At 37.7% G+C, this 11,456-nt stretch overlaps 1 protein-coding gene across 2 annotated transcripts in view; it reads left to right on the forward strand.

Annotated features, from left to right (window-relative positions):
* DCP1B (decapping mRNA 1B) overlaps nt 1-10,489 on the forward strand; it is a 58,778-nt gene extending 48,289 nt beyond the window's left edge. For both annotated transcript variants that reach the window (XM_048828178.2, XM_048828186.2), the window contains 2 exons: nt 5,144-5,392; nt 9,507-10,489. In XM_048828178.2, coding sequence (XP_048684135.1) covers nt 5,144-5,392; nt 9,507-9,587 — 330 coding nt within the window. In that variant the 3' untranslated portion in view covers nt 9,588-10,489. The remainder of the gene's footprint in view (nt 1-5,143; nt 5,393-9,506) is intronic.
* Nucleotides 10,490-11,456: the final 967 nt, after the last annotated feature.

Consider the following 11,456-nt stretch of genomic DNA (forward strand, 5'->3'; position numbering starts at 1 on the left):
CAGGCAGCACGGGGCCAGCAGCCCAGAGCCCGTGGACTTCCAAGGGCTAAGCAGATCAAAGCAAGCATATCTATCACAGAGAAGAGATTTAAACTTCAAGACTTCTTATAAGAAATAGAAAGGGAGGTGGATATTTTTGGCTGTTTTTTAATTTAAATAGGCAGCTAGTATTGTTTTTAAAATTATTATGAAGAACAAGTTTAAGCTTGTTGTAATGTGCGTTGTTTGCCTGGACAGCTCAAGACCTGAATGCTTGTGTAGGAGGAACTCTTTGAGTTGGCTTCTTAAATCCCTTCATGCTGTTTCATATCTGATACTCCTTGGTGAAACATAGGAGCCTTGTCTTTATAACAGGCTTATTCAAAGTGATACAAGCCATGAAAGTGAGATCTTGGAAGAGTGTTGCCGTTTTCATAATGTAATAAAAATACTGTAATGATAAATAATTAATAATAAATAGTGTGTAATAAGCATGTCATAAAAACAAATTTTATATTTCCAAGATCACTGCTTTTATAGTTTATACTCAGGTAAAGGAGAAAATCCCTGGAAATATTCATTTTTAGGAGGGGGTTCGCAAGACTTGACATTTTAGTGAAAGGGGTTCACAGGTTGTTAAAGTTTGGGAACCACTGCTGTAGACTGAAGACTTGTTTGCCACCTGTCTAGCGAATAAACATTTCAATGAAATAGGTTTGGCACAAATACATTTTACATGCTGATGCAAGATTAGTCAAAGCAGATCCTGACAATAAATGCACCGAAAAGTCTGTTCCTTATAATTGTTTATCATTTGGTATGGTATCTGCTCCTACTACAGATCAAAGGACAGTAAAGCAAATTTTATGATGTCTGCCAGGAATAGAATGCTGTCTCAACAATATCTTCATTATTGGGAAAAAAAGACAAAGGGTATTTAAGGAACAGATAAGATTCTTCAATGATGAGGAGAGACTATAGCTTGCATTTTCTCAACAGTCCTGACACATTACAAACCCAGTTTTAAATTGGCTTGTGATGTATCTCCATATGGCATAAGAACTTTCAACTCCCATATGGAAAGGAAAGACTAGTTGCCGGGAAAAATAGTAAAAGCTGAACAGAGTTATGCCCAAGTCTACAAAGGATGCACTCAGCCTAGTGCTAGACTGATTCAGGAAAGTATCCATATTAAAGGCAACAAGTAAGCATGTTTAATTCCCAATGGGAAAGCATTGATCCCTAATGGAATTTAAGAATCTGTTCTGAACAGGGATGGTCTTAAGTACATGCTTAAGTGTTTTCATGAATTTATGCCACGATCATAAGAATACCTACCGTAGCCTTGACATTATACAAATAATGTATTCTATTTACAATAGACCACTTACCCCACTTCTTAGACCAGCCGTAAATCAGTTACACACTTTCAATATAGGGCGTTATTTCTGTCTGCATAAATGTGGTATTTTGCAGTGGTGGTTGTACTCAGTGGTGGTACAACTGGTATATTTTATTTGTCACAAATAAAACATTTAATACATTTGAAAAATATCATAATTTCTGAATTAAACTTGGAAAGACACTTTTTTAAGGTACGACAAGCCAGTTCATGAAAATGCCTAGAAACATTTACCTCATAGTGGAATGAACTTTCCAGTCACAAAAGATTCTTTCATACCAGATGAGGTACTTGGGTAATAATTAACCTGCAATCACAAATATTTAAGAAAGGGAGTTTCTGAACAGCAATAATAACTAGGCTGCAGATAAATTTGGCATCCAGGGTTTGAATTTCAGATGTAATCAACAGCAGAAGAGTGCACCAGTTGTCTAGAAGAGCATGGCAACAAAACCATGTTTGTTACCCTGGTTTTAACCAACAAAATCTTGGCAACAGCTACATCTGGAATTTGCGGAGACATTTTTATGTGAAATGTTTTTAGTCCTAAGTGATACTTGCTAAAAATGTCCAGAAGTCCATAACATGGACTCTAACTACTAATGGTCTAAGAGACTCATTTGATACATATATGGAATTCTAAGCAGCTAATGTGTGATAGTAGGCCCCAATTTACATTACAAGAATTCCAGTACATTTCTCAGCTCAAAAAATATAACAAAAATTCACCAAGTGCCATGTTATCCAGCTGCTAACAGCATTGCTGAATACTAAACAGAGACATTTAAGTAAATACTTTGTTTCAAAGCAGCATATTTTTTCTTGTTGTCCTATTGCAGTGCTATACAACTGACAACAAACTAAACTCCTGTTGTGCTGATGGTGAGTCAGAGACTTAAGTCTTGATGTGGTGAAGCTAGAGATAAATCAGTGCATGTTGAATGAACAAGCAACTCAGGTTAAATTCAGAAAAAAAAATCGTTAGCAACATTTTTAGGAAGGTGATTTGTGTCCTTATGAGGAATTATTCAAAGATAAGAGAAATGGCTGACTGGCAAAGTAGTGTCAAAATAGATTGAGCGCTGGTCTACACTACTGCGGTAAATCGATCTGACTTACGCAACTTCAGTTATGTGTATAACGTAAATGAAGTTGACGTAGTTAGATCCATTACTGTGGTGGCTACACTGTGCTGTGTCGATGGGAGAGCTTCTCCCGTTGACTTCTCTTATGCTTCTCGGGGAAGTGCTCTTCCATTGATTTAGCATGTCTTCACCAGAACCGCTAAATCAACACTCACTGCATCAATTGCAGTGGTGTCGATTTACTGGTAAGTGTAGACATGCCCTGAGTGTCCTACATTGGCAATGTTGAATTTGGCACCTACACACCTGCTAGCTTAAGAGATCATCTCAAAGGTGTTTTATCTGAAATTACTCCATTACCAAAGATTCTTTAGTACCTTCAAGCCATAGTAATCACACTCAAAGAAAGTTGCAGAAGGTACTACAGAGATTACAATAATAGTACCAGAATTAACCTCTGACATTTCCAATGGAAGTTCAGAAGCCATTGGATAAATTTTATCACTTGGGTAACTGAAAATGTCTGAACTAAATAGCTAAACTGAAAAAAGTCTCCTTTGTATTGAAGGAGACTGTCCTCCGCGTGTAAGGAAGCTACTTAAATGCTAGAATTTATGAACATGTAGAATCTCATTTGTTAACAACAATTTTTTAAATGTGTTACACAGAAAATTTAAGACTTCATTTACAAGAAATAGGTACATATATTTTCTATTCTTATCCTGAGACAAATATTTTAGGTGTGAGGATCACTTAGGTATTGCATTAGCCAAATATTAGCTTGCTCAGTCACCAGTACATGGCAGGGTTGCTTACACACTGAGCCTCTGTTTTACGTATACTAGTGAAAAGCAGTTCCTCTCCATGAAAAACAAATAATTCTTAAGTAATGCCTACTAAACTACATTGTATATTTGCTTATGACTAGAATAAGTCCATGCTATTAAAAGCACAACATACTACCTCTAAACTTCTGTTACAGATTCTTATTCCTCAGATTGTATACAGCAAAGTGGTATCTTGGATTTTTAAGAACCTGACACTGAATCCAAATTCTGTAGAAGCATATTACTTTTATTTTAGCTAGAAACATCCCTGCCTGCATTAGTCATTTTGTTAGAACAGAACCACTAATAAGTAACACTAGGGGCCACCAGTGTTCCAAGCACAGACATGAACGTACCACCTTCCCTGTTGGCTGTCAGCAGCCACACAATGAGTTTGGGGAGACCTGCCATTACCATGCAGGGAACACAGACTTGCTTCTTTCTGTTATGATTGTGGGGGAATAGCAATTGCAGGTAAATAGTTTTTTTTAAAAGCTATCTGGCTTTGAAAAGCAGAGAAACAACAGTGCAGTTAGTGAGAGGCATTGGCACAGTATACATATTGCATGCTTTTTCATATCCACAGATCCTTTTAGAAAGTTTTTCTGCTCCTGTAAATTTACCATCACAAAGTAGCTTGAGAACTTAGTCCTTTTCTCTCTCTCTCACTCTTTTGAGTGACTGCCTATTATGGTAAATAGTGCCCAAATAGTTTAGATAAAATAACCGTAAATATTTGTTTTGTTGTTATCATGTTGGTCCCAGGATATTCGAGACACAATGTGAGTGAGGTAATATCTTTTACTGGACCTACTTCTGTTGTTGAGAGATACAAACTTTCAAGATTACATAGAGCTTTAGAAGGTGCTACTATGGATGTTTGTCCATATAAAAAAAAAAAACAACAATCATGACAATATTGCTCCCCCCCTGGGGAGCCTCTCAAATAACGCCAGATACTTGAGCAGTGAGGAAAGCTACAGATTAGAATTAAGGTCCATTACTACAGCTTTGTGGCAAACATTTAGAGAGCACTTGTCACATTATCTTATTCCTACCAGCATCGTGGGGTGCTCCACATTTAATAGTTCTAAATATACCCCAAAATTAAAAGGATAAAACTCTGCAGGCTCACAATCTACTTTCAAATCAGTATGTGCCTCCCTACTTAGACTAAAATTAAGGGAACACTGACAGAATCATATTAGCATCTACGTTTCTGGTAAAGATGTTCTCTTTTTCTTTAAAGGTTTTTTTAGTCTAGGGCATTGAGCATGGGCCAGGAAGTCAAAACTAGATTCTGTTCCTGACTCTGCCAACAACTCATTATGGAACTTTGGGCAAGTCACATAACCTCCTGTTCCTGTTTTCCTATCTGTAAAATGAGGATGCATACCCCGCAAAGTATTTTGAGAGCTATAGATGAAAAGTACTGTACAGCACTATTAAGTTCAAAATATTTATTAAAGTACACTCTCATATTAGCAAGCATATTCTCAAAACCCAAACTGGGGGACATGTAAGGACCATCCTTATAAGAAGGACATCAAATGTTGCAGTTTGTCATTCTTCTACAGTGCTAGTATTTATAATAGTTTAACTTTTATAATAAGGTGATTTTATATTTAAGTAATTTGCTGCTTATATAGACTTATTACACTTGAGATTCAGTACTGTGATCTTGAATTGGATGGGTGGTTTTGGGCCCCAGATACTCTTTTTCCTCCGTGTATCCCTGCGTATCTGCTCTTGTGATCTCTTTCAGCCTGGAGTCCTCTTACCCCTGTATTCTTAGTGAATATACACATTGCTTAAATGCTTCCATTTTTTATTAATCTGTGTATGGGCAGGTCATCTCACCTCAGCGCATTCCTGCTACTGTGACTCCTGCACTGCTGATGTCCCCCATGCTGTTCACACAGTCCACACTTGCTCCACCAAAGGCAAGTGAAAGTGGGTGCTTACCACCAGCAAATCAAGAATCTGCTGCCAATTCAGCTAGCCTTCTCCTTCCTATGCAGAATCCTGAGTCATCTTGCGTAAACAGCAACTCATTGACCAAGATGCAGCTGCAGGAAACTCTTTTACACCTGATCCAGGTAAAGAATCAGAAACATTCCCCCTTTGCTTGTATCCCTCCTTTCCATTTTGATTTAAATACCTCTGATGGATAATTGGTGCCATCCACCAGTCTGAATGATAGATTAGTAAACTAAAATGTCCACTGTGAGTTGTACTATTTCTGGCTGTATAGTAAAGAAGCACTAAATCATTGGCTAAGGAGATAATAGTCCCTCTTGCTACAGTTTTGGTTTAACTGTGTTTTGATTAATGTATGCAGTTCAGGGTGCAACAGTTCAAGAATGATAATACATTTGAGGGGATTCAGGGGAGAGAACAAGGATGTTAAGGGCTTACAGGAATTGGTTTAAAGGTGAAAACTACTTACATGTATGTAGTTTAGCTAAAAGATGAGCATCTCAGTGGCAATACTTCGGAAATCCTTAAAAGATATCCATGTTGAGGACAGGAGAAGTTCAAGTAGGAATAAGGAATAATGGGATGAAGATGAGCAAGTAAAAACAAAGGATAAATATCCAGAAAATATTTTAACAAGGTCCGTTAAGTGTAGTTTTCCAGCTTGAGTTACTCAGATATAGGCTTGACAAAACACGCAGGAATATTATGTAGAAAACAATCCTGTATTTGTCACAGGGTAGAATGAGTACTCTTTGGGGATCCTTCCTATCTTCAAATTCTATGGATACTAGAAAGAGTGGTTTTAAAGGGGATGTGGTAAATGCCAAAGGTAAATATACATAATTCATAGATTCATAGATATTTAGGCCAGAAGGGACCATTATGATCATCTAGTCTGACCTCCTGCACAATGCAGGCCACAGAATTTCACCCACCACTCCTAAAAAAGACCTCACACCTATATCTGTGCTATTGAATAATAATTTATAAGGAATAAAGAGGGACAGGTCTTGGGTTCCAATTTCTAAGCCCAGGCTACTTGCCTACATAAGTGTAGACCCTCTACTTAGCAGGGAAGAACAACAAGGGTTATTTGTGGCACCTTAGAGACTAACAAATTTATTTGGGCATAAGCTTTCATGGGCTAAAACCCACTTCATCAGATGCATGGAGAGGAAAATACAGTAGGAAGAGATAGATAGATATACAGAGTACACAAAAAGATGGGGGTTGCCTTACCAATTCTAATGAGACAATTCAATTAAAGTGGGCTATTATCAGCAGGAGGAAAAATCACAGCTAATAATAGCCCACTTTAATTGAATTGTCTCATTAGAATTGGTAAGGCAACCCTCATCTTTTCGTGTGTGTGTGTTCATGTTCCTACTGTATTTTCCACTCCATGCATCTGATGAAGTGGGTTTTAGCCCACAAAAGCTTATGCTCAAATAAAATTTTAGTCTCTAAGGTGCCACAAGTACTTCTTGTTGTTTTTGCTGATTCAGACTAACACGGCTACCACTCTGAAACTTAGCAGGGAAGGTGAGCTAATAACTGATGACCTCAAGAAGGCTTAGGTGTTTAATGAGTATTTTGCTTCAGTCATCTCTAAAAATGTTAGAGGACCAGATACTCAAAACAATTAACATTAACAAGGAGGAAGGAATGCAAAATAGGAAAAGAATATTTAGATAAGTTACATGTATTGGAGCTTGTAGGGCCTAATGGTTCTCATCCTAGGGTATTTAAGGAACTAGCTAAAGCAATCTGAGAACTGTTAGCAATTATCTTCAAGAACTCATGGAGGACAGGTGAAGTCCAGAGGGCTGGAGAAGGGCAAATATAATACTTATCTTTAAAAAGGGAAACAAAGAGAACCTGGAGAATTATAGGATCAGTCCACCTAATTTGTATAATGGAATGCAGAGTGTGTTTATAAATAAGGTTAAGGTTTTGTCATGGTTATTTTTAGTAAAAATCACGGACGGGTTGTGGGCAATAAACAGGTTGCGTGATCTGTTTGTGACTTTTACTAAAAATAACCAGGGGGGATGACAGCCCAAGCCCCATAAAAGTCAGAAATTATTACAACAAAAATAAAGAGAAAACACAACTGGTGCCTAACTTAACAAACTACGTTAGATTCAAAGTTTCCTCAGCACATGCTTTCAGCAGTCTTACTGACCAAACTCTTTAGGACAAAACCCCTCCCCCAGAGTCCCCGGTTGTTTCCTTTGTCTCTTCAGGTGCAATGAATATGATGGGCAGGGGGAGTGAGGGAGGTATCTTGTGGTATCTGCCCCTGCTTTTTATATTTTCAGTCCCCCTCTTGAAAAACATTTCCAGGTGGGAGCAAGGGGACAGGCAATCTTTGTGGAAGGAAACTCCATGATGTTCTTTTGCTAACATGTAGATTTTTGCCTCTGCCCACTTTCCTGCCAAAGAATGGCCACTTAGCAGGTAATGGTCCATCAGCCTTGTTTACACCTGGCTGAGGCATCAGCTTGCCCTTTGTCTCTGAGGAACTGGTTTGGCCACTCCTCAGACTTATCTGGAAAACATACTTTTAGTCATTATTTCAGCTTGTTTATAACTTCACATATAACGTTGCTACATGCATTTTACCATATTATATTATATATCAGCAAATTGAGTTTTCAAATGATACCTTTCAAGGGATACTTTGTACAAAGATTATTGCAATCATATGTAGAGTGTGAACACAGTTATGTTCTGTCCCAAGTATCATGCATTTTACTCTTTGAAGCTTTGTCTGCAAAATGTACACATGGGCAGGTTCTTCCCAGTGTCTATAAAAATTAATTGGGTTGCTTGGAAATTATTTGCTGTTTAAAACACTCTGCATTTGATACTGGATGGCAGCTTCATACCTGTTGTCTCCTGATTTGCATCATCAATTTCATATGCTTCTGACTTTCCCCAAGGAATGTCCTAATTTTAGTTATTCTCCTATGCTCATGCATGGGTTGGTTCATTCCCTCGTAATTTGAGTTCTGTTCCTCCACTCTGCCAGGCTGTCAGGTTTGGAAGCAGTAGTTCTGAAATTGTAGTGTGCAAAATCCTGGTGGTCTGCAAAATGAACCATTTTGAGAACCAGTCAGTGTGGCATATTGCAGTTTTGGGAAGGGAGATGGTCCATGGAAAAATATTTTAGTGCAAAATGGTCTGCAGAGTGGAAAAAGTTTGAGAACTACTATCCTAAAGAGTCATAGAGTTTAAAGCCAAAAGGGACCACCAGATCATCTAGTCTGACCGCCTGTATATCACAGGTCACCAACACCACCCAGCATCTGCTAAACTAGCAACTGAAATTAGAACAAAGCCTACAGCCTTTTGGAGACTAAATTATTATGTGCTACAGGCAGACAACAGGAGGGACCAAGTTGCACCAGTGACTGAGACCCTTGCAGTGGCTGGGAATTGATTGATAGAGATACCCGGATGATCCCAGCAAATGACCCATATCCCATGATGCAGAGGAAGGCTCAAACCCCCAAGATCACTGACAGTCTGACTTGAGGGAAAATTCCTTCCCAACTCCACATATGAGGATCAGTTAGACCCTAAGCAGGTGATCAAGAATCAGCCAGCTATTTAAGAGTGCATGGGTGGAGGAACCAGTGCAGATTAAGACCATTAAGGCCAATGGCATTCAGTGCAGGTGCAGCAATTTGACTGCATGGAATTTAGTGTAGGAACAGGAAGAAACTCAGCCCACCTGCTCACCCAGGCACTTTGGTATTATTATTGCAGTAGTGGGTGGGGAACAGAAACTATGTAAAGGACCTCCTAGATATGTGATCATTAGGGTGACGAGAAGAAATTGCAAGTATATGTTATCACTACAGAAGTCTTGCAGGGCAGGAAAGAGAAAAGTCTGACTTTCACCCAGCCAACGCTATCATGAATTTACAAAATGTCCTGGTTTCCGTGTCTTCAACTCTTCTAAAAGAGATAAGAGAATTCCCCCTTTTCTTATGCTGCCAATGTGTGCAAAAATGTTGTTAAAGCTTTTAGCTGGAGGTAACAACGTGTTTGGGTTTTGTGTTCTGTTTTTGTGTGTTTGATGATGAAAACTCCCTGCTAGTGCCAATTTTGACTGGGATGTTATGGTTGAAAATTAATTAGACCTTGAAATGTAAAGAATTCAGAATCTTTTAGCTTGAGAACTGTGATCTTCCAGTAACAAGTCTTATTTATTTTGTTTTTCAGAATGATGACAACTTCTTAAACATTATCTATGAAGCTTATCTCTTCAGTGTGAAAAAGGCATCAATCAAAAAGTCTGTGTAAAAGAGAATTTTAAAATTAAATTTCTATGACTTCCTGAACTCCAGGAAGAAAAATTCTCTCATGCCATGATGTTACATTGTTTAAAAGCTTCTGCCGTTAAAAACAATAAAATGAAATAAATGGTCCTAGACTTTTTAGATACACTTAAATATTGCTTGTTGGCAAGTACATGCTGTACTGAAAAATGTGTGGGTGAAAACTGCTTTCCTGGGGGCGAGGGTAACAACACTGCTAAAGACTTAATCACAAAATTTCTTAAATTATTTTTCTTACATGGGCCTGTTGCTAGATGAATTATATTTCCTTCATAAAGACTCTGTTTTCAGAGTTCATTTTTCTTTTTATTTATGGCTGTGGTTATTCATGGACTAGATATTTAACGTGTTTTTTTCTCGGATAGATGTTATCACTTCCATTACTCAACACTATTTCACAATGAACAGTGCCCATTCCTGGCCACCATGTGGCAGTGTTGGACTGTTTTTAAGTATATGAAGATATTGGTGAAATTTTGGAAGAGGAATGATCTTTTGAATCAGGGGTGGTTCCGTCACCTTTTCTAACCAAAAAAAAAAAATTGTTTCAAAAAGAAAGTGGTAACATTTTTCCTCAAATTTTTTTTTTATGAAAATCAGTTTCTGTTTTGTCTTCAAAATATTTATAGCCAGCTGTAGAAATGGAACTCTGAGCAGTTCTTTAAAATTATAGGGTGGCCCTTTTGTTTGTGACTGTTCTTGCTGTTAACGTAGATCTGATGTGGCATTAGCGTCATTTTTCTGTGCTTCTGGAAACAATCTGCATAATCATAAGTAATATGTAAACCGGTCAAGAAAACAGTTACTTGGTTTATAAGTCCTTTTTTAGTATGTTCCAAGAGCAGAAAATAAAATGGATTAGCCAGAGTGTGCAGTGGATTAATTTTACTACCACATGGACTAAGTATTTAATTCTGAAAGGTCAGTTGTCAAGTTTAAGCTCTGAATTTAGTATACTTCCAAACTTGTATAGGAATGAAGTAGATTACAGTGAGCAATGTGCTCCACATTAACACATTTTTAAATCAATCAGACTAAACAAACAAACGTGGTGTTTTTAGTTCTTACATGCTTCAATGGCAGATGGTATGTGTAAAGCCATGGTTTGTTCATAGTCCTCATCGAAGAAAAAAATCAGTCCAAATTTTTTTCTACTCTGTAATGCTACAGTATAAAAATGGTACTTTCTTATTCACCAGAACTGTTTCCTTTGTGGTTTCAGAGCCAGATCTGTTGATTGTAATGACAAAAGTATGTTTTTACTGCTTTACTCCCAGTACTGTTGAGGCAAATCAGCAAAGGCCTTGTCTACATGGGCATATGTGTTCAGTATTATATACGGTGTGAATTTAAACTGATATAATTCTTTGGTTATATAGCACACACACACACACACCTATGTGAACACTCTAATTCTGGTATAAGAGTGGCTTTTTTCCGTTTAATTTATGTTGTTTGGGAATGAGTTTAAACTAAACTGAAAATAGCCATTCTTATACCAGAATTAGTATGTCCACATAGGGGTTATACCTATGTAACTATGTAGAACCGGTAAAACTTTCCCATGTAGGCAAGCCCTAAGAGAACAAGGTGGATTCTATTTCTTTTTGGTAATCAACAAAATGCTTTAGTAAGTTTCAGTCACTTATAACTATACAAACCCACTGAAGGCAACAGGTTGCACAGGTATCATGTAGGGCATACTTTGAAGAGAAGGGGCCTGATTCTGATCTCACATCCATTATACAGAGGTGTGATTCTATTGATTTAATTGAAGTCACTCTTGATTCACAAAGGTGTAAGTTAAATTGGAATCAAGACCAGTGGGTTTGCA

Source organism: Caretta caretta, chromosome 1, assembly GCF_965140235.1.
Source record: "Caretta caretta isolate rCarCar2 chromosome 1, rCarCar1.hap1, whole genome shotgun sequence".
NCBI lineage: Eukaryota > Metazoa > Chordata > Testudines > Cheloniidae > Caretta > Caretta caretta.